The sequence below is a fragment of the Poecilia formosa genome, unplaced genomic scaffold (genome assembly GCF_000485575.1).
Source record: "Poecilia formosa unplaced genomic scaffold, Poecilia_formosa-5.1.2 Scaffold2, whole genome shotgun sequence".
Lineage (NCBI taxonomy): Eukaryota > Metazoa > Chordata > Actinopteri > Cyprinodontiformes > Poeciliidae > Poecilia > Poecilia formosa.
This window is the reverse complement of record NW_006799941.1, coordinates 5,554,682-5,580,656: the sequence shown is the minus strand read 5'-3', so window position 1 is coordinate 5,580,656 and position 25,975 is coordinate 5,554,682. Positions and strand designations below refer to the sequence as shown.

Sequence of the window (25,975 nt, the reverse complement as noted above, 5' to 3'; positions counted from 1 at the left end):
AGCTGCTTTAGTCCTAATTAATGACCTATAAAGAGATTTCTCATTACAGAGATACAAGAAGCCTCTTGTGATGGATAAAAGCAAAAAGCTCTCTCAAGACCTCGGGTACAGGCATATTTCTAAACTTATAAATATTCCAGTGAGCGAAATCCACAAGCAGAGAGAAAACAATTTCCCCCATAACCTGGCCACAACCAGGTGCTCCTCAGTGGATTTCTGGTTGAGAAGTAGAAAAAAAATCTGAAGAATCGTCCAAGAGCCAAACACAACTCACCAATAGCTTAAAAATACTTAAAGAGCATTGTTAAAATTTGCTGCAGAACACTTGGACAGATCAGAGAAAGAGTAAAATGTAACTCTCTCAATATAAATGCACACTCTACGGTTGGAGGAGTGTCACAGTCAGGGATACCTTACCCAAGACAATTTTTAAAATCATACTAAGACCAAGATTTTAAGGGAAAGGAGGCAAACCCAATTTCAAGCCCATTTTAAGTCTCTACTGTGAGCAAACGTTTGCTTGCTAACTGGTGTTGCTCGTGCGCCTTATTTTTTAGTCCAGTGCATTTTAGGTGGACCCAAATTTGCATGTAAGCATGTAAGGGGCACTGAGGCCAGTGTTGGAAGTTTCAATGAACAAAACTCTGTCAGATGCAGACAGGACTTTCAGACTATTCAGACTAAATTGAAGCAAAAAAAGTGAAGGTCCTTTGGTGACGCACATCTAAAACTTCGAGAAGAGAATGCGGTCTTATGACTGGCTTCTCCACATATCTAAAGGGAGACAATGATCCAAAAAAAATATAGCCTTGGGAACTCTCAATTGATTTCAGAAAAAATGAAAATGAAGCTACAGGAATGGGCCAGTTAAGCACTCGACTTGAATCCAAATTAAAAGAACTGGAGATCGTATAAAAAGTCCCCCATAAAACATTTAATATTTGTGAAAAAGAATGGGTCAAATGTCATACCTGAGTAAAACATGCAACAACCTTCTCCGTACAAGAGATAATCTAAACCTGGCATTTCCAAATGAGGATTTCGTGTTGGGTATTAAATAAATTGCAGCAAGCATTTGAATATTTATATTTTTAATAACTTTATAAACTATTTTTTTTAAGTTTTTTTGCATTGTGTGGATTACATCAGTTGTTACCAAAATCTGGTTTAAATTTAACGTCCATAGGCCAGTAGATACATTAACAGTGAAAAACCAGTACTGTGTGCTCAACACTTATTTTCCCTGCTATATAAGAGTAGGTGCTGTCAAATGCCAGTAATTGGCTGAACCGTCCTGTTTAATCATGCGCTGCATAGGCAGTCATGGTTTTATATGCAAAGGAGCTGGAGAGAAATGTGCAAAAGGGACTAAGGAGGTGAGGCACATGAGGGAAAATTGCTTGTGCGTTCACAGTGGTGGACTGCAACTGATCCACAAATGGGATCTTAGTGTGTGAGGCGAATACAGCAGTCGAGGTGTGTTGGTGTGTGTGCATGTGTGCGTGCGTGTGTGAGTGGACTTAACGCACCTGTGAGTGGGACAGATACACGGGCCTGGAGAAGATGATCCACTCCACTACTTTGCTGCAGGGCGGAGTGGTCAAAGAGCCGGTGTATCGGTAATAACTGTCCACCGACGAAGGCAGAAGATCCCTCAAGATGAATGACCTGAGGTTGGTCTCCTTTTCTGGGTGAGGCATGGGATTAAAATTTGTTAGTACACAGATCTTTAAAGCTTGGTGTTCTGCACGTGGCCCCATTTCACCCTCCTTGTGGCGTTTTTACAGCTTTCCTGAAACCTCCTCTCATGGAAGGGCAGTAGTTAAAAGCCTCAGTACTTGTTATCACCCAGGCCAGATCTTTGTAGTGAGATGGGCTGAGAGAGGCGCAAAAGCAGGGAAGTCTGATAAGATGGCCAACCCTGACAGCTGATCTGTGGCTGGGTGGCAGTGTGCGCTGCTCCATGTAACAACTGTGGCTGGGCCACGGGGATTAAGAAAGATCATTATGATTAGCAGATTTGTTGTGTTGTGTGATTAAAACCTGGCAAAGCTGAGCAGAAAAAATACAAACAAATGAAAAAAAAAAAAAAAAAACATATAGAGGAAGATGTCTTTATCTCCTGTAAATATGCTGTGTGGGTTATGGAAGTTGGTTTGTTTTATCCTAGAATTATGAAGACAGGATCCTAAACAAAGCTGAATTTACATCAAATCCAATCTCTCACTGCCTATGGCCTTATCTTTAAAGAAACAGAGGTTCGGGGTGTGGTTTGCATTCAAACAACAGACGCACGGGAAGCTTCGCCCCTTTGCCTCATCTGTACTCTGAGTCAAACTCAGTATGCACGGCCTTTCTTCTCCCTGTCTTCAGACGGTGTACGTGCCCTATCGCTCCTGGGCCGCCGAGATGCTGATGGATGGATGACTGTGGGATAACGAGCTAGTGGAAAAGCAACCATCCTAACAGGGGAGAAGGCGAAGAGCATTTAGCAGCTAGCAGGAAGGGAGTCCAAAAAGCTGCAACATCCATGCCAAGCTCTTTGTCAGCTGGGGAAATGGGATTCTGTGGTGCTAGAACAAACATCTGTGTATGTGCACAGCACAGATTCATGCCAGGCAGGCTTTGGCTTGGGAGGTAGAGCAGGTTGTCCACCAATATTCAGGGCTCACTGCTCAGTCTTTGACCCTTCCAAATAGCATTATGTCCATGAGCAAGAAAATGAACCCAAAGACGCTCCTAAAAGCACAAGCCCTTTACAGACGGGCAGTTATTATATATCTGTAAATGGATAAATGAAAATGTAATAAAAGTAGGGGTTATGTTTAAAAAGCAGGCTTGTTATGTATTTAAAAAGTAACTGATGTATATAGTATCTTGTTTTTATTAAAGCTACAGAACAAGCATGGGCCGGTAGTTGGTGTTAAGGTATAAATACCTGTAAATGTTACACAAGCTGAATTTTAACAGTTACCATAGTTAACAGTCACAAAGAGGCAAACATTGAGGATTAGCAATCCATGAAAAGAGGGATTTTTGACGATGTATACAAAAGTAGTGCATCCATATATGAGGAATATAAATTATGAGGCACAGATTTTAGTTTTCCTGTTGCTTGCAAACAATATTTAGACATGAAATGTTTTTCCCCTTAAGGGACATTTGGCAGTGACTTTTTGCCCAAACATGGTGCAACATTGAATCGGCCCTGCAGCTGTACAGCGGATGGTCCTGGTAATTATTCATATCGGGTTATTTAGTTGTATCTTCCTATGAAGAGAAAGCCAACAAATCAGTCATACTTTACATTGTTATTTTAAATATTTCTGTAAATACAGTGATACTTTCACTCATATCTAATCCATAATTTAGACATGTAGCTCATAATCCACTGCTCCACATTGAATGTGTTGCTCAAGAAAAGTAAATGTGGGAGCAACAGCTCTCTTAGTAAGGCAACTGCAGCTGGTAAGCTGCCTGAGAGAGACATATCTGTCAAGGAGTTGTCCTCCCCAAGCAGGTAGTTCGTCTACTGTACCAACTAATATCACTGTGCTTTCCTTGTGTTATTTTACACAAAGCAGAATTAAAAAGGTGTAATTTACAGGCAATAAGCCCTTAAAAACTGTCAGTATTTATATGTTTGTATAATTTCAGCAGCTGTAGGAATAATTGCCTTTTTTGGTAAAATACAAGCAGTTCGATAGTGTTACAGATTTTTGTGTTAATTGTATTTTCACTTAGAGTTGCCGCAGTCATGTTCCACCCCATTCTTATTACGATACAAAAGAGGGCCTTCAGTTTTCTTTATTGCGTTTACTTCAATTTGAAGTGACCTATTTTATCCTATTTTACTTTCCTGGGGCTAAAAAAAACATGTGGTGATAGTCTCTAGAGATGAGAGGCATTTAAACAAGAATATTTTTTTTCTATATCAAGTAGCACACATGTTCCTGCAAGTCCAACACCAAATGTCCATCTCCTTTCAAATTTTAATCAGAATCAGCTGCGTGAAGCCGCTATGAGAGTAAAAAAAAAAAAAAAGAAAAAAAAAATGCAATACACTTCCAAACATCATCTTGTGTGAGTGTACAGTAATGCTTGCAAAATCACTGCCACCATCAGGTCTTAAAGGAGCCAAACATCGAGCCTCAATCTGCAGTAAATATGCATACAGTGATTTCAGCCCAGCAGCAGTGACTTTATGGAACGAGCAATCTCATTAAGACTCGTGCCACAGCACATAACAAAGAACATTAATAGTTAAAAGCGAGTATGAGGCTTTGCAACTGCCACAGTCCATGAGAGGACATAAAAGACAGAAACTGGAGGTGGGGCGGTTTAAATGAGGTTCAGATGTAATTAATAGTTCTGTGTTTATGAGTGAAACACTGTGGAGGTCTCCTCCTGCAGAGTTTTCCTACCAAGGGATAAGCAGCATCTTGCAAATTTATTCTGCTTTTGAAGTTACATTAGTTTATTTTTTTTGGTGGTAAGACTAATTTAGAAAATATATATTCTCTAATATATATATATATATATATATATATATATATATGCGCAAAAATCTGAGAACATCAATATTTGTTTGCTGGGAGCATGTCGGAGTCCGTACTGCCAGAGAAATGTACCTCTTGGATCCTCCACTGTCAAGTACGAAGCAATGTCAAAGGGATTTTGTAAGGGTCAATTGCTTTATGAAAATCCCACACAAATTTAATTCCTACTGTAATGCTTTGTGATAAGGAGATTTGGGTATGAGGCATGACAACATATAAAATAAATAAATGCGTACAAATACTTCAGAGAAGCAAAGAACAATCCTTTCTCCAAATATTAATCTACCTTCACGGATATACTGGTGTTTTTACATGAAGCAAACTTTGCATGAGGGTACTTTTTCATTACTTACCATGGTGCACCACCCCTTTCAATCCCTGGATGATTGGGTCCACAGCTGGGTTGTCTTTTTGCCCAAGCTGCAGCAAATGTCCAAAGACAAAAGGGGATTATGGGAAAGGATTAGGAGAATTGTACAGCAATTTAAACAAAGAACTAAAATGATAATCAACATGAACAAAACACAGGGAGAAGCCATAAGAGCAACATATAAAACGTATTGTAACCAAGCTGCTCCTAATACCATCTAGTGACATTATCGTGCGAATGTTGTTCCTGTAATACATTTTCGGTTAGAATTGGTTTAATGGAGAGCTGCCGCCGCAAAATAAAAACTGTCTTAACGTATTATTTGATTAATCATGGCCTTGACTGTACTGAATATAAGAGTGTCTTTTTACTTGTACGTATAAAGATGCAGGTCCTAAACTGAGGTGCAACCAGCTTCTGTGTGCAAGACGACGTAATGCAACCACCAAACCCGTCATCTTACGAAACGCTACAGCTTGGAGGCAGTGCCTGGAGTCTCACTTCAAGACTGCTTGTGAACTCTTATGAGCATCCCTGTACAGTTTAAAAGCAACAGCAAAAAACAACATTTTTAGCCAACAGCTATGTTTTGACCAGCACTCCAACAGATGATTATTTGTGATTTTAAGGCCAAAATCTATAGATTATAGACATTTATCAGATTATAGAAAGATAAGGTGAGACAGATTTTGATTAAGTAGATTGTCATGAATTGAATACAACGCAAAAAAGGTTGCTCCTCATTATTTTTCTATAATAAACTATGATAAACAAGCGTAACATTATGACCACCTGCTGTATAATGTGTTGCTTTATTTCCTGTCAAAGTGGCTCTGGACTCCATACGACTCCATTTGGATCTGTAGGCAGGATGTTAGCAGCTTTAAGTCCTGCATGTTGTGAAGTAAAGACTCTGTGCGACGTACCACTATGTTGAGCACATTTAACAGATGTTCAGCAGGTGTCGTTATCTATTCCTGTCTTCACTTTTTACATTTATATCACGCATTTACTCTTCCTGGAGTACATGTGTTCCTTACACTGTTCCTGAGTCTTTTTGTTTTTTTGCTTTGCAGCAGGGCATATGAAAAGGCCACAACCATCAGGGAATACTGCGTCCATTAAAAAGTTGTACAAGATCTGCAACAATACTTGGGTAGATGGCTGGCGTCATGTGTTACCCAGCGATGCACATCCATGAACCAGACCAGCCCACCTTCTTCCATTCCACTGTGGTCCAGATCAGAAGTCCATGTGTCCATTTTCGGTGGACGCCTACCACTGCAGACTGGGAACACCTCAGAACCCCTCTGACCCCGTTGTCTAGCCATCCCAATTTAACCCTCGTTAAACTTGCTCAAACTTTTAACTTTCCCGATTTTTTTCTTGCACTAAGTAGCAAACATTCGCTTGCTACTTAATGTATAAACATTAAGATGTTCAATGATAATGGGATAAGCAATAAGGTTGCTGTTATGCCTGATTTGTGCCAGCTGAGTTCACAATATGATCTATCCAACTGATCATTAGTCACTTGCTTTTGCTGGAGAGATAATCATTTTGACTACCACAAAACTTAGCTACAAATTATGCATTCATGTCTTGTTTCTTTAACATTACTGAGAATCTGTGCTGTGTGTCATCTGCTGTTAGTGTGTGGTTTCTGGCAACAGCATCTAAAACTGGAGTTTGCAATGGCAACAGACTGTAGTGGGTCTCCTCGCAGTGAGAAGTGTAAGTTTTGCAAACAGCAGCAGCCGTGCAGGCAGGCAGTCTGTCCAGACCATAAGTGTTTGGATAGTTACACACTTTTTGTACTTCGGATGATACGCTTCAGAAGATTCAGCCCAAAGTACATATTGGATAAGAAATTATCGCGCAAAGTCTTGGATTAGTTTTACTGATGCATCAAAAGAACTTTGTGAAAGACCTAGCTCTTAGCACACTGCTTAAAATGCAAGTGTAATAATTTATATTAATGTAATATTTAAAGTGAGAACATTCAGTTTCTCCAAGTTTCACTTTTTTTTTTTTTCCAGTGAAAGCACTCCACATTCTCAGATGGTCTCTGTCAGCGTGATTTATTGGGGTGGTATTTTGTGAGGAACCATTGCAGTGATGTAAAATTTACAGGTTAAGCAAGTGGAAAACGTGCTTGCACAGGTGTGAGACGGCAATAGAGCTACAGAAGATTTCATGATGTAACAAAACACAAAATGAAGAAATAATGAAAAAAGCAGCACAATATATGTTTGCTGGGGTACAAGTTGTTCCAGATATAACACTATAAAAAGTCTTTTGTTTTATGTTGAAACAGTAGAGCCTAAGTGATAAAAAAAATATATATTTTCTGGTTGTTTCAAATCGATAAATACTTCTTGTGCTTTTGGACTACGACTGTGCAGAACTACAAAAAATTTACACAATAGTGCAACTTTGCAGCAGGGAAAATATGACAAATATCCAGATTCCCTTGTTAGTGCAGTTATAAAATTTTATGTATTTTATTAGGATTCGGTATGACAAACCAAGACAAAATAGTGTATATGAAATACTCTGAGACGAAATCCAGTCCGTCATTCAAAATGACCAATCAGTGAAGAAGAGCAAGAAAAAGTCAGCAAGAGGCCCATCGTAACTCTGGAGGAGCTCCAGAGATTCACAGCTAAATCTTTTGACAGGATGATCATGAGTTGTATACTCCACAAATATGACCTTCATCGAAAAATAGCCTGAGGAAGGCCCATGATGAAAGAAAGTCATAAAAAAAATCCAGTGTATGTTTGCCACAAGCCATAGAGGGACACCAAAATCACCAAAGAATGTCATATGGTCAAAGTTCAAGTTTTGGAGCCTTGTGTAAAACACCGTTTTATAAAACTAACACAACACATCACCTGGAAAACTCCCCACTGAGACACACTTACGTGGTGGCATCATCATGTTATACAGATGCTTTTATTCAGGAGGAAAAGATAGCTAGACAAATAGAACTAAATACAAGGTAATCCTGTAAGAAACCTGTAAGAGACTGTCAGAGATACTTTACATCAGGAATTGACAAAAATGCCAGTGTTTTGATATGCAAAGCTACACACTAAAAAGTTTACAGCTGTAGCTGTAACAAAAAGTGGTTCTGCAAAATGTTAGTCTGGTAAAAACTAGCTCCTTGTTCTGCGCTTCATACAGAGGGTCTGGACCCTTATCTATTCTTATCTATTGAGAACGATTGCTGACAGGAGGTGTAGACTTATTGACCTGATGAAATTCAACCTGAGAAATTGAACTCAATGGAAAAAAACACAGATGAAGCACCGAAGGGAGATGAGAATGGAGCGAAATATTGTTGGAATGCATTGACTAAGCTAGCAAAATGTAGTCTCTGTGCGGTGAATACGAGGTTTCTATTTACAAACAAAAAAAAAAAAGGAATTTTTTATCCACTTGAGATGCTCTAGTTTGTGCTGCTCAATCACACGAAGCCCCACACAAACACTGAGGCTGGTGGTCGCACCAGGACAAAATGTATCACAAGAGTTATAAATACTTCTGCAATACTCATCGAACCACATTAACTTCTATCTCAGTCTTCTCTCAGTGCTGTGGTTCGCTGTATATAACTGCTCTCACACATGCACCACACATCCCTTAATGTAACAGCAACTGAACGTGTCAGCGTCACGCATGAATTCCCACACTTCTTCTGAACATTTTGTGAAATTGTGTGGTAGAAAAATGTGACTAGTTCGGAGCTAGTAACACTTATCGCTTTCAACATAACAGGAGTCTGAGCTGCAGCCCCGACACTAACAGACTTGCACGCAGAGCAGCGGCTGTTTGATCTGATTTCTGATCGGCAGTTGAGAAGAATCCGACAGATGAGTTATTAAATAATGAAATAGCGTTGCTATCCAAACTGTCCTCTCCTATTGGATAACCAAGGATAATTAGCAGCAGCCAAAACGTGGAGAAAATATATTTTTTTAGCTTTTAATCCACAACAGGATGCATAAAAAAAAGAAAGAAAAAAAACTCACAATGTTCTTGTAATTCTGCATTGTGTAGTAATAGTGAATAATGATGTAAAGGTTTTTCTCAACATGGTACATATTCTGGGATAAATATACCTTTACCAGATGGATGGCTTTTTTACCTTCAGCAAGAATTGTGTCAGGAACATTAACAGCAAAGACACCAATGTGTGAACAAGCTTAGATTTCACAAACTGATGTACCGATTAAAGATTCATGATTCTTCCAAAAGATTTCCAAGAATCTCTTTAAATTTTATGAAGTAAAAACTTTTAATCTCACAGTGTGTTCAGGTCTCTAATGATCATGCAATCCCTCAGGAAGATTCCTTTCTAATCTGTTCAACGTATCCTTAATTGCTGGGAGTGACAAGGTTATTTTTTTTTACCCAATAAATATCTCCAATGTCCTACTTAAGAGACAAGACTGGACAAAACAGTGTTGGGACGTGGGGACCATTTCCCCCACCGTTACGCAACATTAATTCAGGTCAGTTTGAGGAGAATAATTGTGTGGGACTGAAGGCTGAATGTGGATAATATTGCACACCTTAGAGGCCTTTAATAGGCCTTTTGGGAGCACAGAAAGAACTCTCGTCATTGATTAGAAATTGTAAATCTGAGCCAATGTGTGTGTGCCCGCTTAAACAAAAAAAAAAAAAAACCCTCGCACTGTAAACTGCTATTCAGCGGATTGTGTATGGTGGTGCTAATTGCAGTAAGCAATAGGGCTGTCAGGACCCAGCGGAGGCATTTAGGTCCTCGCACACACGCGGTTCATCACTGTCTGAGAACAGACCTACATTACGAAACACCTGTGTCCCCATTCCAGCCTCCATCCAGCAGATTTCCGACCCTAACCGGTATACTGTTAGGCCGAATGGTGGGATGCATTGATCACCTGCCAATACTTGTAAAGGAAATCCTAATAGAAATTAGCGTAACACAGACGAAGGCTCACAAGTTGTGAGTACAGCTTCTAAGAGTTCAAACAATCCCAGCGGTGCTTTTACACTAACCAATAATGTGGACCAATCTTACTAATCAAGACTGAATGTGTCCAGAGTGCCAGGGGACAACTTGTGCTATCTACTAAGCTATTTTTCAAATACCGAGTATGAACCGAGGGTGGAATAGATTTCTACAAGTAGGAAGTGAAAGATAATTTAGATCACGAATCTATAATGATCTCAAAGATGTTGTTTATTTTCCCGTTATTGAAATAACATGAATATAGCTTCACATTTAAATGTTAAAGTGGGAGCTAGAGATTATATCAGTAAAGTTTTGTTAAAAAGCTATATAAAGATGAATTTCTGGTCTTTGATTAGCATAAATCCAGATTAGTGGGAGCCAGAAGCAGAGACTAAACCCTAGGCCGGTAGAAGTCAATAGCAAAGCAGACTTGTACAGTCTTAAAACAATTCTAATCTCAAGAAGTGGTTGAAGGGAAATATTTTATTTAAGAAGCTTTAAATTGTTGTAAGTTGAAAATGTGTTCTACACCGGAAGATCATTAATATCCTACATTTATTTCCGGTGAAAATATTAATTGGCTTCTTTCAAGGATGGGGATTTCAGCCCACGACTCAGACTCAAGTAAAATGGATTTAATGGTTTATAACTAGCTATAAGTAACAATAATGAACACAGTGATGTTTCTCAAACTAAACTCTGCATTAAATGATGGTGGGTTGTTTAAAAATATATATTTTCTCTTTGTAAGATTGCAAAGTTAGCTTTTGTTTTCTGAAAAAAAGATTTATGAAATGGTTTTCCTGTCAACAAATATATATTTTTTGACAGGGAAATAATTTTAATGTATAACCTACAGAAATCCAATAGCACAGGCAGATTAGATGCCCCAGAGCTGATGTACAAATGTTAATATCAATTAGAAACTTAAGGCAAACTTTTGACTTGAGGCAAAAGGTTTGCAACTTTGCTTGGAAAAAAAACAACAACAAAAAACAAAAAAAAACAAAACAAATGCATCTGGTTTTTGTTTAAAACAACCAACTAATGCGATCCCACTGAAGGTTTAAAGGCACGAAAGTTGATTTATGATGACAGCAGTCTGCTCTGGTCTGGACCTCTTTCAGGAAAAATAACTGTGCAGAACCTTTTAAAAGAACTGCAGCTAAGTTTTTTAAAATTAAATATTCATTTAACTGTTATTGATTTCACTCCCTTAACTCTGTACATCAGATTTTATTCTTAAGTTTCAAATTCTAAACTCCCATTATGCAGATACAGGTGTTTTATAAGCTTCTGGATAAGGACATTTTCCATAAGTGCTCCAAGCAACTAGAGGCAGAGCTGTTACAAAGAAGTTATCCTCAAGAGTGGAGCAATTCCACTGAGAAAACTGAACTGTGGGTAGGAAAATGAACCCTTTATGCATGAGGATGTTTTAACATATTGCACGGTGCCGCTGCGTAGACCACACTTGCACTAGCTGAATGCTAATGTCTGAGTGCAATATTTGGTGAGTTCTTGAAGATGTATATATATGTCCCAGATGTGACTACACTCAGCTTGCCTGCATGCTGAAATTTGCTAATTAGTGTGAAGCACAATTAACCGAAATGTTAGCAATTTACCCCGAAGGAGAAACGAAATTTGACCCAAGAAAGGAAATTGTGGAACTTGTTTTGGAATTTTCTACTGGGAAAAGTATCTGTACCCCTCCAACCTTTTTACATGTTGACATATTACAACTCCAAACATTAATATAATTTGTTGACATTACATGTGATGGACCAACACAATTACTGTATGGTTTAGATATGAAAGGAAAAACAACTGTTTTTTCCTTTCTTTTTTTTTTAAACAAATCTAGGAAATCTAAATAGTTTTCTGTGTATTTGCACTGAGTCTCTTTACTCTGAAACCAGTAAATAACATACAGCACAACAAACTGCCTGCAGGAGTCACTTAGTTAGGAAATAGAGCCCACCTGTGTGTAGTTTGATCTCAGTAAAAATAAATACAGCTGCTCCTTTCAAGGCCTCTGAAGTTTGTTAGAGATTATATGTGAACATATAGCGTCGTGCAGAACAAGGAACAAAGCAGGGAGGTCAGAAATAAAGCTGTGGTGATGTTTAAATCAGGGTTAGGTTGTAAAAGAACATCCTAAGGAGAGCAATAATCACAGAGACAAGCTGAGAGACTCGAGGTACCTCTGAAGGAGCTGCAGAGATCCACAACTCCGCCAGAATAATCTTTCAACAACACGGCCATTAATAGTGAACTCAAAAAAATCTGGATTTTAAAGAAACTATCAAGATCAAAGCTATACAGTAATAAAAAGCACAACTTAACCCTCTTTGGGATGCATAGCAAAAATACAGAGAAAAAGACCAAAATTGAACTCTGGCCAACATTTAAAAACGTTTAAATGTGTGATAGAAACATAGCACTGAATACAATATTCCCAACAATAAGACAAGATGTTGGTAACATCAAGTCCATTCTGTATAACTGTCCTTTCACTGCACAACAACAAACTACTTTGTGTTGATCACATAAAATTACAATAAAACATGACGAAAAGTCAAATTCCTCTGCAGAGCAATGTGATGATGCAGCTTATACCAACAGACAAATGCCTCTCTACATCCTCAGAGTTTGTAAGCAAACTATAGATCTTTCGCTGAGATACTTTACCTCAAAGAAGACAGCCATGGCGGCGATGATGCGTCTTTCCTTCATGGCCGCGCTGAGGCTGTCGAAGTCGTCTGAATTGTAAAGGTAGATCTGCATCTGGGATGGGGGAAACAGAGCATAGACAGCTTTAGGAGTGGACAAGGAGAAGGAGGAGTCCTCTCATCAATCACCTTGGACGCACTGCTGAGAAGCTGATGAAAAGCTGTTTTGAGGGGCAGAAAAGAGGGAGTATTTATCACTCCTATAAATCTCTCATAATCTGTGTCAGTCTTTTTTTGTGTGCGCGCTGCCACTCCGGGAGGCTGCCAAAGAAATACAGCATCCCATTTCTTAGGGCGACCGTCCTCACAGGCACAGTAACGAGGCGAGAGGAGAAAGTGGTGGTGGTGGTGGTGGGGGGGATGCCCCCCCCACCCCTTCTTGTGCAAAGATCTAACAGAATGATACGCCTCTAATCATGACTCCCAATTACCTTAAATCACCCACAACATTGCTTCTGATTTCACAACAAAGCTTGAGTATAATTTAAAACACATCATACACAGAATATATCACGTACCTGTCATGGTACTAGCTTTATTCCCAGCAAAAAAAAAGGAATAAAAAATAAAAAATCCCACTTCTTTCATTTCAAGGCAGTCATGTTATGGTGGCACTGATCAAAATCAGCAAATGATTCTAAAAGTAGCAATTGGAGCTGTCAATCATCTCACTGTCAGGCCTCTGTAAACTGAAAAAAAGCCTTTCATGTCACTGAACCAAGTTAATTGGCAATAAGAAAAAAGAAAAAAAAAGGACCTAGATGTTGATTTAATTAAAGGCTGGGGTGTCCCTTTCTTTCCCTTTTCAAAGGAAAATCACGGGGCACCGCCAGCCACAACTGACTGTGCTGACAACAAATTTAAAATAAATACGTAAATAAGCATATAATCAAGGATAAGTCCCATTTACACAAACTCTTCGGGCCCGGACCAGGTTCAGAATGACTCAATCCAAATAATTTCAGTTAATCAGCTTGCTTCAGAGTTCCTTTAACTGCGGCCTTTAATGGAACTAATTTGTTGTCTGAGAACTCAGCAAGAAAGAGGACTGGCCATTCATCACCCTTCAGATGTTATTAACTACATTACCCCATTAGGGCTGCCCCCCTTAGGCTTCATTTACTCACTGAGAATGGCTCATGTGACCCGTTCTTGTTAACAACACACTTTATAAAACCTGCATTTCAATTATACACGTCCATAGGAGTCAATAAAGGAATTCTGTATCTCTTGATTACTCATTTTCTTAATGTATGTTTGGAGAGAGCTGACAAACTCTCCACGCTGGAGCCGGAGATAAAAATGTTGATTTAAATAAGAACAGACAGGTGGCCTGACAAATCTTTGAGCTCCCTGAAAAGCACAGGAACGTACTGTTCACATCTCCAGAATCGCTCTTTAATCTCACGTCGGTTTATACCATCCAGTTTTTTTTTTTTCCTCCCTCTTCATTTCCAGCACAAAGTGAGCACAAAAACAAAAACAAAAACAACAAAAAAAAAAAACTTAAAGCCACTCTGCATTTCCATGTCCCATTTAAACGGCAAAGGTGAAAAACAAAGTCAGGTTTGGCATGATTTCCCAAGACAGCAAAATGTAGAGCAAAGAACTGGAAAAAAAAAAACTACTAAAATATAAGTTTCAGCACACTGAGATGTTATATCGGGGAAAGGCAAATGTATTTCTCCTTCATCACTGTGTCGCCAAAGAATTTCATTGTTACCAGATATACGTTCACACTTCTCTATCACACACAATTATCTGTCTTCGTTGTTTTTCCAAGCTCCTCAGAGAGACGAAGAGGTGAACTTAAAAGTCACTTTAGTATGACTGAAGAAACAAATAAAACATGAATTCTGAGAATAGATTACAGACTAAACTTCATAGGTATGTGAAACAAGTTTGTTGGAGGAAAAAATACGAAGAGTTTACTGAACAGAAATAACTTGAAGACATTGTAGTAAGCCCTATAAGAACTTTTTTTTTTTTCTATTCAGTGTTAAATATTTAACTTTTTAACCATAAAAACAGACCGACTTTCGTGGATACTTTTAGGAAAACCTCATTTTATGCATTTCTAAGAATTATTTTATGAACCATGAATGTTCATTGTTTGTTTAACAGCAATATTCATGCTTGAGAAGAGCAGTTTTACAAGCAAAGACATTTGCTTTTAAACCACCCATCAGTCTTTCCAAGAGATATACTTCAATTTTTTCAACTGAAATTTACCGCATTATGTTCTTTTTTTGTAGATATTTTTGCCACCAATACATAGAAATAGCCTGAAAGCAAAACTTTTGAAAGTTTTGCTTTCAAAACTATTAAAATTGTTCACTGTGGAACAGTTTAACGTCCTTTTAATGGGATGCCAGAGTTTTCTCAGTAGGTATGGAGCAAACGGTGCGTTTTATTTGTCCAGATAAGTTGAAATCTAAATGGCTTCTTATGCTGGAATCTTGACTTGGAAAGGTCCCAATATTAACATTAAGGCTGCACAAACGTATTGTTTTTGGAAAATCACTGTAAGCAACAGACATTTTTGGAAGATCTGTCTGGACCACAATTAGTGCTAGCTTTATATTTAAGTACTACACATTCAGGTTCTCTACTCATTTAATATACTTTGTGAAACTCTCTGTCACATCATAAAGTTTTAGAAGCACTTTTAATATAAATGTTCTATGTTTTCAGTAGCTGGATATACTTCTTTACTATCAAGGAACAATGTTCTCCTGAAACACAAAGAAGAAAGACACTTTTTTACTTATTTATCTATTGCAAGTTATTGCATGTTTTTCCCCAATACTGACCTTAATCATAACATAGTGACACACATCATCCTGTACAACCAACTATTTGAGACTATAGTCATTGTTTTGAGCAAAATGCAACACTATTGGCTTGTGTTCCTAATGCTAATAGTTATCGCCATAAGAATGACCAAGACTAGCTGGTTACAGTATTTGTAACCAGTAGGCGCTCAACTTGGGTAAGTTCCAGTTTTTCCCTTCCTCGCCTCCAAAAAAGGTCAAACTGAAGGGTTTGTAAATATTTCTGGTTGTAGAAGCTTGCAACCCATCAATCTTATTAGGAAAAGACAGCACAGGGCAGCTTGCTGAAAGGAGACTTTTACACTTTTCCCTCACTCAAAGCAAAGACAAGTTGGTTTGTTGGAAATACAGTATTTACAGTCACAAGTATACATCCAGTTACATAAAGATCAGGTATACATGTGTACAAGAAAGGCACTGGATTTCTTGTTCTTTTTGTTTTAAATAAGCAAAATTGGATCAAGTGATACATTTTTTACTTGGCAGTGCTGTGATGCTGTGAAACTGTGGTAGTTTGGATCAAGTTTTAATCAAAAACTGAGAATCTCACACAGGCCCATGCCCACTGATGAGAACATCAGAAGGATGTTTGTCGGGTGCAGAGCCTTGGCTCCATGTGACTCTAACATGAGGCAGGGCAGGGAATCAAACCCTAATTTCTCTAAACACGTGCTAGGTATCAATTCTGCGTATTATATCTAAATTTTCCTCATTTTTTTCCCCCCACATACAAGTGTATTGATTTTGATTTTCTTTCTAAAAAGCACAGGATTTGGTGCGTGCAGCCGTTTTCATTTTCTGCATGCGTTTCTTATAGTGCTCTGCATTTAGCTCCTGGGCTGTGCCTGGGTCAGTCTTGACTCATCCAACACTCTTCTATTTCCTACTTTTTTCCTTGCTTTCAGTGGAGCTTTTATCTTCCTTACTGTATGCCCACAGTAATACTTATTCATATGCTCTTAGTGCTGGTTGTGCAAACGTATACCCTTCCAAAGTGTGATTTGTAATCCATGTATAATTAATCTAACCTCGGCGACAACCTAATACATTATAGGGAAAGATCTCCCTGAGGAACCCCGAGGGGAGAAAAAAAACCTCCACGCTTTCATTTGTCATAGAGCTGTTTGAGTGAACAGGTGGTCCATCTATCGATTTGCCCACTTCACTCCCAAGAAAAAGAACATAGTTAGATTAATGTCAAGCTCAGGAGCCACAGGCCAAGCACTCCATTGGGTACTTTCCGTTTTTTGGGAGGAGTTAAAGATATCCAAGCGAAAAAGCCAGATCTGCTCCATAACATGGCTCATTGAAACTAAATTTGTCTTTCACCTCTTGTACACATGAAACCAATCTGTGTATTTTGAAGCTTCAGATAAAAGCCCTTTTCCTCTGCTGTGAACAAACATGCTTGACATCTGACTCAAGGCTGAATGTGACTCATTTGTAGTGAGAGATAATTAAAAAGAAAGCCGGAGATCAGTTTTAGTTCACAGATAAACAAGTCTGGGAGATCAGGCTTCTTGGTCAAGCTGCTCATGTCTTGAACAAAACACACGTTACGCAAAAACAAAACCCGACCTCTGCTATGACAGGACGCTGGCTACACCGAGCGCAAACATTTATACGAGCCGTATAACGTACACAATTCAGCTGCACGCATCCTGTCAGATTTAATGTAATCTGAAATATATCAAATTGTTCAGCGTCGCAAATATGAAAAATGAAAAAAGCAACTCTTACAAGATGAAGCAGTCAAATGGCTAAGGGCTAGCTCCTACACAACCACACTCCCCCTCAACCATTCATCATGTCATTTTACTTATACCTTCTGCTTCACACTGTGGAATAATACATCACACTTGATTTATGTATTCTGACTTATCAATAAGAGAAAATTTTTAAAAAGCAGACCTCCAATTCTGTTGCTCCTGAGGTGTGTCATGAGTATCTACATGTGTAGTTAACAGCTACGATGGCAGAAGTTGCTTTGTTGTCCCTCTTGTATGAAAAGTCGTGGTAATGTACTTCTTTTTTCTTTTTTTTTAACACACTGGTGTGATGGAAGTTGCCATGAGAGGTGTTTGCTGACCCACTTTTTCCTTCCTCAGGCATCATCATACCCTGTGCAACAGAAATCCCATGTGGGATTGCTGTTCTTTGTGTGGGGACCTATCAAGCTGGAATAATGTAAGCAAACCTAAAACAATGACCTGAAACAATAAGAACGCTAACAATAATAATAATAATAATAATAATAATAATAATAAAAATCTAATAAATAATTGAGTCATTGGTGTCTGGCGCTTTTTCTAGTTAGGTAAAATAATTCTCCCTTTAGTCACTGAATACTTTGAAACAGATAAAAATGTGTAAGAATTTTTTTCTTAAAGGGACAGTTCGGATATTTTGAATTTGGGTTCTGTTGACATTAATGGGAAAAGATGGGATGGTTACTATTGTAAAAATAGATATATCAATTAAAAAAAAACCTACAAATTCAAAAGTACTAAATATTTTTTGTCATAGGAGTTTAAGTTAATTTTAATGAGATATGATACAAAGTCCTGGGGTTATCCAAGTCTTCTGCTGCTATATGAAGCATAGAGCAACAAAGCGCTGCTCCACTCCTCGGTTGATGTGCACTGCTGAGCTACCAGCTCAAAGGGAGACTATATTCATCATTGCTTAAAAACAGAAATATTAAGCCAACACAAAAACTAAAGCAAAACTAAAGCTGGCAGGCTATGCATTGCAGGTCTCTTAGGCAGCTGACCACCAGAGCAGAGAGCCTGACTAATTAACCAGCTGATATCATATTGATATACTAGCATAAAAAAAAAACATACAGCACAAAACTCATTAAAAACTGTTGCTAAATTGAATTTTTTTTTTTTTTGCTTTTTGCAAAGTCAGTGCATACAGCAAGCACTATTACAATATCTAATATTCAATGTGTAATTATAGGAATAACTGTTGAAGTTTTGTTTTAAATAAACATTCTTTGGTATTTTTTTATATTTTGGATTTTTTTTTGTAAAATGTTATTATATCATGATAATTAGATGCTGCATGTTAAGACTATTGTAGTACGAAAATATGTCTTTTGCGTTCCTTGTTCGCACTAACCTATGTTTCATAATGAGCACAGAATAGCTTACCTGCAACAAAAGACTCTCTTAGCACCTTAACTTTGATCATGCAAACTAGTCCCTCAGCTAATATCTAGTCAAAGTGAGACAAAAGGAGACTTCCACAGTATCATATCACCTCCACTCTTGTAAATGCCACAGTGGTTCATGCAAACACTGTATTATATACCTTTAAGCCACCAACACATTTGCTCAAGATGCTTACTGCTGCAGCGGTTTATGGGTATTTGCAGAGGGACCATGGTGAGTCGCAGTTTGCTGGATTGACCTCCACATGCACAAGCAAATATTTCAAAATGGAATGTGTTACACATTAGACCAGAGTAACCAGCAAAGGACTGCCAGGGGACACAAAAAATATGTAACATTTGCATTAACATTAACAATTTAAACACCAATTTCACTTTATCATTTCACCCCTTTGACATTTATACCTTTTGGTTGTGGGGTTGTTGCTGCAATGACTGTGTGTACATTCACACCAGAGGGACGTTTCATGCCTGCTTTGACAACCGGCAATAAAGTGTCCTGTATTTTACTCAAAGCAAATGCAGTTCTTAGCCTATTTTGGGTCAGTGTGTCATAATCTTCAAAATCTTGTACTCATATTTTATTTAAATTAACTGCTCCAAACAGAGCTCACAAGCAAAGCAAATGGGAAAACTACTTATAGATAATTACTACTTCTAACTTCTTAACAGAATCCTATGAAATTTAAATGTAACCCAGTTCTATTAGCAGGTATAAGCCAAGGATTTATGGGCCAGATATCTGACAGAAGAAATAAACATAATGCTTTCCCAACAGGGTTTTAATATGTGCATGCATATTATATTAGGCATAATCAAACTGCCACTGAGAGAAAAAAAGAAAAAAAAAAGTACAATAGAAGCCAGCTATTTAAATACACCAATTAAAAGGACGTGCACACACAATCAAACCAAACTTCTCATTTTAGGTTGGAAGGAAACGGACAAGGTTTGACCCGAGTTATTGTGCCTAAAAGACAATAATCCTCGATACCGACCAGATCTATGTACATTTATGAATTCAAAGACAGTTACAAAAAGTCTCCAAGTGTTAGTGCAAGGTTATTTAGCAAACAGAAATAATTGTGATAATTCTAAATGACCTAAAACAAGACAAGGTTTGTCTGACTTGATTTCAGACAGTGACAGAAAAAATTGCATGTGCCTTTTTTTATTTGGTGTGTGTAAATATCTGGTTTCAACTGTATTTAAGTTCTGCCAAAGTAATTGGAGCCGGGTTTTCTGAGTATCCTAGTGAGTTCAGGCTGTGGGCTTTCACATCATGCTTCAAAGGTTGCTGAACACCACAGAGGCAGACCCTGTGAAAAAGCTAGGGTCGCTTCCTGGCCTAACGTTGGAGGCTCTGCATGCAGGTGTAAATTAAAGTCTCAAAAGGGACGGTGTTGCATGCTCTCTTTTCAGTGTTACTTTGACTGAAGCATGACACCAACATTTTCTTACAACCTCAATAAATTGTATGAACTTGTAAAAAAAAGAAAAAAAAAGGAAAGAGCATATGTGTCCTTTAAGCATGTTTGGTCAAGGCTTGCCATCTTGAAAACTGGCAAAAGCTGACTATTTGAGTCATTCTCCCTCCTCCCAGCGCTTATGCTTGCTTACTTTCTTCTGTTTGCTTGCTGACTAGTTTCTATGCAGTCATTTGCAGCATATGGTGTCCAGGTGTTAAAGCTTACTCAGGCTGTTTAGACACATTTCCTATACGGCTATAAAAAGACACATCGCAGAGATCACCATCAAGCAAAATTTAGTTTGTTTCTCTCATACATAAAAATTGTGTAGCTTTTTTTTTTTTCTCCCCCTCCCCACGTCTCGAAACAAGCTGAGCTATTTAAGCCTTGACATCTACCCATTTGCAGGTATGCATTATGCCGCTAATTTATACTGAGAGAGCACATTAGCTTTGGAATCCGAGCTCCTTCACAGAGAAGTCACCGCAGAAACCTTGGTCTACACACAAAGACATGCCTTGCAACAAAAATCTACATTTTAGATCTATGAATTATGTACCTGCAGGGCATAATTTTCTTCTTCTCTTTGCTTTTTCTCCCCTCCCTTCTTAACAGCAGCCAAATTGGCCATTAAAGTAAATTCCATCATATTATTTAGAAGCACACCATCAAAGGCGCCATATGCACAACAGCTTTATAATGGCTGTATATAATCCAATGCCCTTTAACACTACGCTGAACACAAAATGATGTGGCAAAAATAAATCTAATTACCCAGCCATTCAGCATCAAAATGCTGTGGCGGAAGAGAAGGCTCCAAAGAAGAGGGCCAAGAACAAACAGGAAGACGCCGCTCGCCTCGTCTTTGGATTTACCACGGACAGGAAGAAAACCAACAATTTCCTGTTTCCACACACTATTAAATGTACACTAATTAATATGATTTTACATAAAATTGTTGAAAAAAACGACACGGACTTTAATCCTACTAAATTTAAAATGTATGAGACATATTCAAATTCAGTTTAGAAAAGGCATACTACTGTAAATTACATAAAAAAAAGAAGAAAAGGCAGTTAGAAGTTATTCCCTGCATGACATAAAAAAGAGTGAAATTTGTACTTTAATCCATTATTCAGAATAAATCATAACTGAGGATCCCAGGACTTTATACCCTTTAAATCTCTTTTATAAGAGTCTTTGATGATTTTTGTTGCTTTGCCTTTATTACAGGCAATCTGTTGCCGCGTTTCTCAGTCAGTTGTATACTGCAGCTTGAGTGATTCCTGTAAAAGCCTCCCCGTCTGATAAATTCCCACATCTTTTAAAATTCCACAAACCCAATTTGCAATAAAACCCTTGTGCAATGCAAAAAAAAAGAAAAAGAAAAAAAAAAAAAACGTGTCGTCAAAAATAAGCGGTCAAAGCTAAGAATTTTTTCACTCATTCCTATACGAGGTTGTCTTCCAGTGAATTAACTGTAATCTCTGTAAAAATGATTAAATTAGAAATTAAAAACATGTCGTAGTTTACTAACAATTCTCGGAATCCATTAACCAACACGACTCTAAGCAGTCTTGAGTATACTGCACTTTTGCTAATATGGATGATCTTTCAGTCTTTCAGCTTTATGCTGCATCTTTAATCGTATTTAAATACGTTAAGTCTTAGTATCAGCATACATCGATGATTATTCACAAACTAAACGTTCAGCATGCAGAAATGCCTGGCTAATGCATTCCAAGAATTATGAGTTTATACTTTGCATGCTAATCTAACATTCGCCCTGCTGGATAGGGTCTCACCACGGTGGATGCCTACAGCTGACACACAGATTACAGGACCAAAAATGTTAAAGGTCGCTCAGAGTGCTGGGAACACACACGAGAAAGAACCAGAGAGGAAGAGGTGAATTTATTGTGTTCATTTAAAATCCTGGAGCACTTCTGTCAATGACGATGTCTGTTGGACAAAATCAGCCTTCCACGTGGATGTGAAGGCGATAAGATTTCTATATTTAAATAGCCGTCTTATTGGGTAATATTAAATTATCTCAAATGATATTTTATTTGATCAACATCTCTGTGTATGCGTTTTTCTTCTTGAGCTGAAATGCTAAACCAAGTGAAAATAGTGACATTCTAATTCAATGACACGCGCATAGATAAAAAGCATATGTTTTGTTTATCCGTTTAAACAAAAGTGAACTGAAAAACTGACCACAAATAGATTTTTTTTTCCTGCTTTTTGATACAGTCACTCCTCAATCATTTCTAGAAAAATAACCAGATTTCTTGGCTACTCTGGGAAATGGATTTACTTTAAGGTCCCCTAATGGATTTTGTATAAAGTTCAAACATTTGAGTATCTTGGAAAAGAAGTAAAATTGTGAAAGGCATCAGGATATTCTCTCAGTTCTGACACCCCTGAGCTTTTGAGGGTTTAAATACCAACATTTTTAAAGCACCACTGAGTTCACGACTAAAAGGTTCCAGTGAAATCTAGACGCCAAAACGTGCCTTAACCTTTACTTTAGGGTTCATTAATTAAATAGTTTAGGAGGGGTATTAAGTTATAATCTATTTGAACACCGCACTAACGATTCAGTGCTGACCTTCAGTACTGAACCTTGGACATTTGTCAAACTGTGTGTAGCAACATGACGTTTTACCTCTACGGGGAACCTTCTGCCATTTATGCTGTGCTCTGAGCCTGCTGATCCATTACTCTGGCCCCAGTGAAACTCCATCTTCTCAGCCTTAAAGCGCCCTGGCAGTCCAGCGCCTCTTACAAAGTAGTCATCCTTCAGCAGCACAGCGACTGGAGACAAAGAGGGATGGAGAAATTGAATCAAAGACGGATATTCAAGCACACTTAAAGAAAGGCAGACGAAAGAAAATTATACAGTGGCATTGTGTTTAATTAGCAAAGAAGCTCATCCCAGGATAATGGCAGCTTATTTTTGTTTAAACATTTATTTTTCTGAAATATTTTTTACATTTGCGTTACCAACAGTGGATCTTTTTAAGAGGGAAAAAAAAGCCACAATTTGGTATTGTGAGCGTTAGCTTAAATGTCTGTGCGCTTATGCAACTTGGTTTTTCAGCTTTCTTTATTACTTATTGTTTTTAGTTGAACTACTGGAAATAGTTCAACTTAAAAATACCAACAAAAAATAGATATATATTTATCAGGTTGTAATTTTATAAGTCACAAAATGTGTGTTTTAATGGGTGAGTACTCTTTTCATATTCACTGTTTTAAATATTGCATCTTTTAAGACTTGTGTTGTTGATTTTTGATAAAACAGTTTATTTTATATATATATATATATATATATATATATATATATATATATATATATATATATATTCTCGATCAATCTGCTTTTCTTCCCTGTGCCATTCACGGTATAAATGGCCTAACAAGCTGTTGAATCTCAAATCTTCTTGACTTTGTGTGAAGTGAGGACCCATGGGGACACAAAACCCTTGCAGAAATCCCGAAATCTGACATGGTATGTGTCTTTAAGCCTGTGTGAAAAAAATCGTTAAATGCAACATTAGTGGCGTGCACATCCACAAAGATGCTTGTGATGTGCTATTCAGAGAGCACTAACATGCTTCCCCCCAGTGTCCTTGAAATCCCTGGTTGACTGCGAGAAGTGCAGTGCACAGGTTCAGTCAAAGGCACCGTCTCTCTAATTGTTGCACGACTTGTAAGGAAGACTCGATGGCATCCAGATGCCTTGTGATCTTTATCCACATGGCAGCTTTTTACGAGGCCGTAATGCCGCTGCTCTGCCTCTGCAGAATAGCAGGCGTTTTCACATTTTCTCTCATCTAATATCATTAAGTCCCACTGCTTGGTCTAAGAAATTTTTCAGAGGATTCTATTTTTTTTTTCACTGTTTTATATTTAATTACTTTTTTCCCCCACTTCATTTGGTCGAATTTTATGTTGCCTCTGAGTGTATTGACATTGTATTTATACAATCACTATATGCAGGTAAACAAGGCTTCAAAACTAGCATCCAACAAAGATTAGAGGCAAACATACAGTTGACATCTATTAAAGTATTGATTTTCATACAGATGACTGCTGGGTAATTATATGTGTGACTCCCAGTGTGTGAAAACTTTCCAGGCTTGTAAAAGAAAAGAAAAAAGAAACACTAACATAACAGGCATGGTTTATTAGATAAACATGGGCACTGGCTAACAAGATATGATGCTAAAAAAAAGAGTCATGATCCCTTTGTTTTCATAAAATTAGATTTAAAAAAAAAAATCCACTCATGGCATGCCATCGCTGTTTACATCACAATTCAATATGAGAAGAGACATCAGCGGACGGGAATAGCCTGATCTCTGGACCTAACAGTAAGATAAATATGATTCTGGTCTGAACTTGACTCGGAGCCCAGCGCAAGTGCTCCAGACAACACAGAGGACATACTGGAAATGTAGACAAGATGATGAAGATCAGAGATCAGGGAGGGGTGGAATGGAATGGGAAAGTCTATAATGCCTGAGCAAGACCCGCTTTTCAGTCCAAGCAGATGATAGCGTTTAATATCCTGTATAAAACCCAGCTATAAACAGAAAACACATTGTGGCAAGCCCGGGGCTGGCTCTTTGAATGTTGACAGTTTCACGCTGGTTAGTGAAAAGACGCATGGAACTATTAAGTTCAAGTCCAAATTGTCCATTTGTGATGCAATTGTAGCTCAATTTTGCTGCGTTTGAACTTGGAATGTTACGCTTTCCACGGCTTAGATGACTGAGAACAGGGTTAGGTTAAAAAACAATGGGGGGACCGTGACTGAGGGCTGCGTGGAAATCAGCGAGAGTTGGTCACCGTTTGCTGATGGGGGGAGGGGGGTGGGGGCAGTACCTTATATAGCGCCCAAGCACACCACAAAGGGAATCAAAGCGGTGATAATCCTGTTGAATTACACTGCTGAGAGTGTTTCCAAATGGGTTCCAACATAATAATAGACACGACATTCTGTTACAGTTTCCCATTACCACAAGCGGCACCTGCAAGCATTTTTACATTAGCACAATTTGACAAAGGTATCAAAAGAATGTGGAAAGACATGGCAAGAAAACAGACGTGAATCCTCGGGCAGCCATTTTTACTCCTTGTATTATGTAGAAAAGCTGTCAAAACTTTAGTTTCCTCACTTCCTTTAGAGGAGAAACTGTGAAGGGAAAAAACAAGCGTCATGTGGCACTAAAAAAAAACAAAAAAAAAACAAACAAACAATGTCCCTGCACCCTGGTAAAAGATCTTACTTACTAAAGCTGAAAAGGTGGACGACATTCTGACAAAGTTAATTCTGTCAATTAATTAAATGCAATAAGGCCTTTATAACCATTTCTGGTACCGTTTTTTGAGTTTAAGACCCATTGGATTCAAATGAATCTAAGAACCTTCAGCTCAGTTTTGTTTTTCTTGTTTGTTTGTTTTATGCGAGTCCTTGGCTACAATCTGAATTGATAAATCAGAGACAGATTAGAATCAGGCAGGAAATTGGCCCAATCAGATATTTAATTCAAAAAGTTAAGTAAGTGAGCATATTTTCACCACTGCATGATAGTAAATCGAGATCAGTACTTAAAAACAAAACACATCTCCTTTTCATCAACACAATGTCCTTGCTGCTCTCCTTGAGATTTCAAATCTCAGATGCATTGTGAAGAATATGTAAAAAATAAAACAAGTCTATGGAAATCAAGCCAACTACCCAGATAGTTGGCAGAGGCTGAATGCATGGTCTCTAAAATGTCACCAAAAATCACATTTAAAAAGTGTGTGTG

The 25,975-nt window shown here is 38.0% G+C and overlaps 1 protein-coding gene across 1 annotated transcript in view; it reads right to left on the bottom strand.

Annotated features, from left to right (window-relative positions):
• The window catches only part of ca16b (carbonic anhydrase XVI b), a 150,054-nt gene that overhangs the window by 32,166 nt on the left and 91,913 nt on the right, over nucleotides 1-25,975 (bottom strand). The window contains exons 4-7 of the mRNA XM_007551252.2: nucleotides 22,822-22,970; nucleotides 12,629-12,724; nucleotides 4,913-4,979; nucleotides 1,530-1,687 (exon numbers count right to left, since the gene is read on the bottom strand). Coding sequence (XP_007551314.1) covers nucleotides 1,530-1,687; nucleotides 4,913-4,979; nucleotides 12,629-12,724; nucleotides 22,822-22,970 — 470 coding nt within the window. The remainder of the gene's footprint in view (nucleotides 1-1,529; nucleotides 1,688-4,912; nucleotides 4,980-12,628; nucleotides 12,725-22,821; nucleotides 22,971-25,975) is intronic.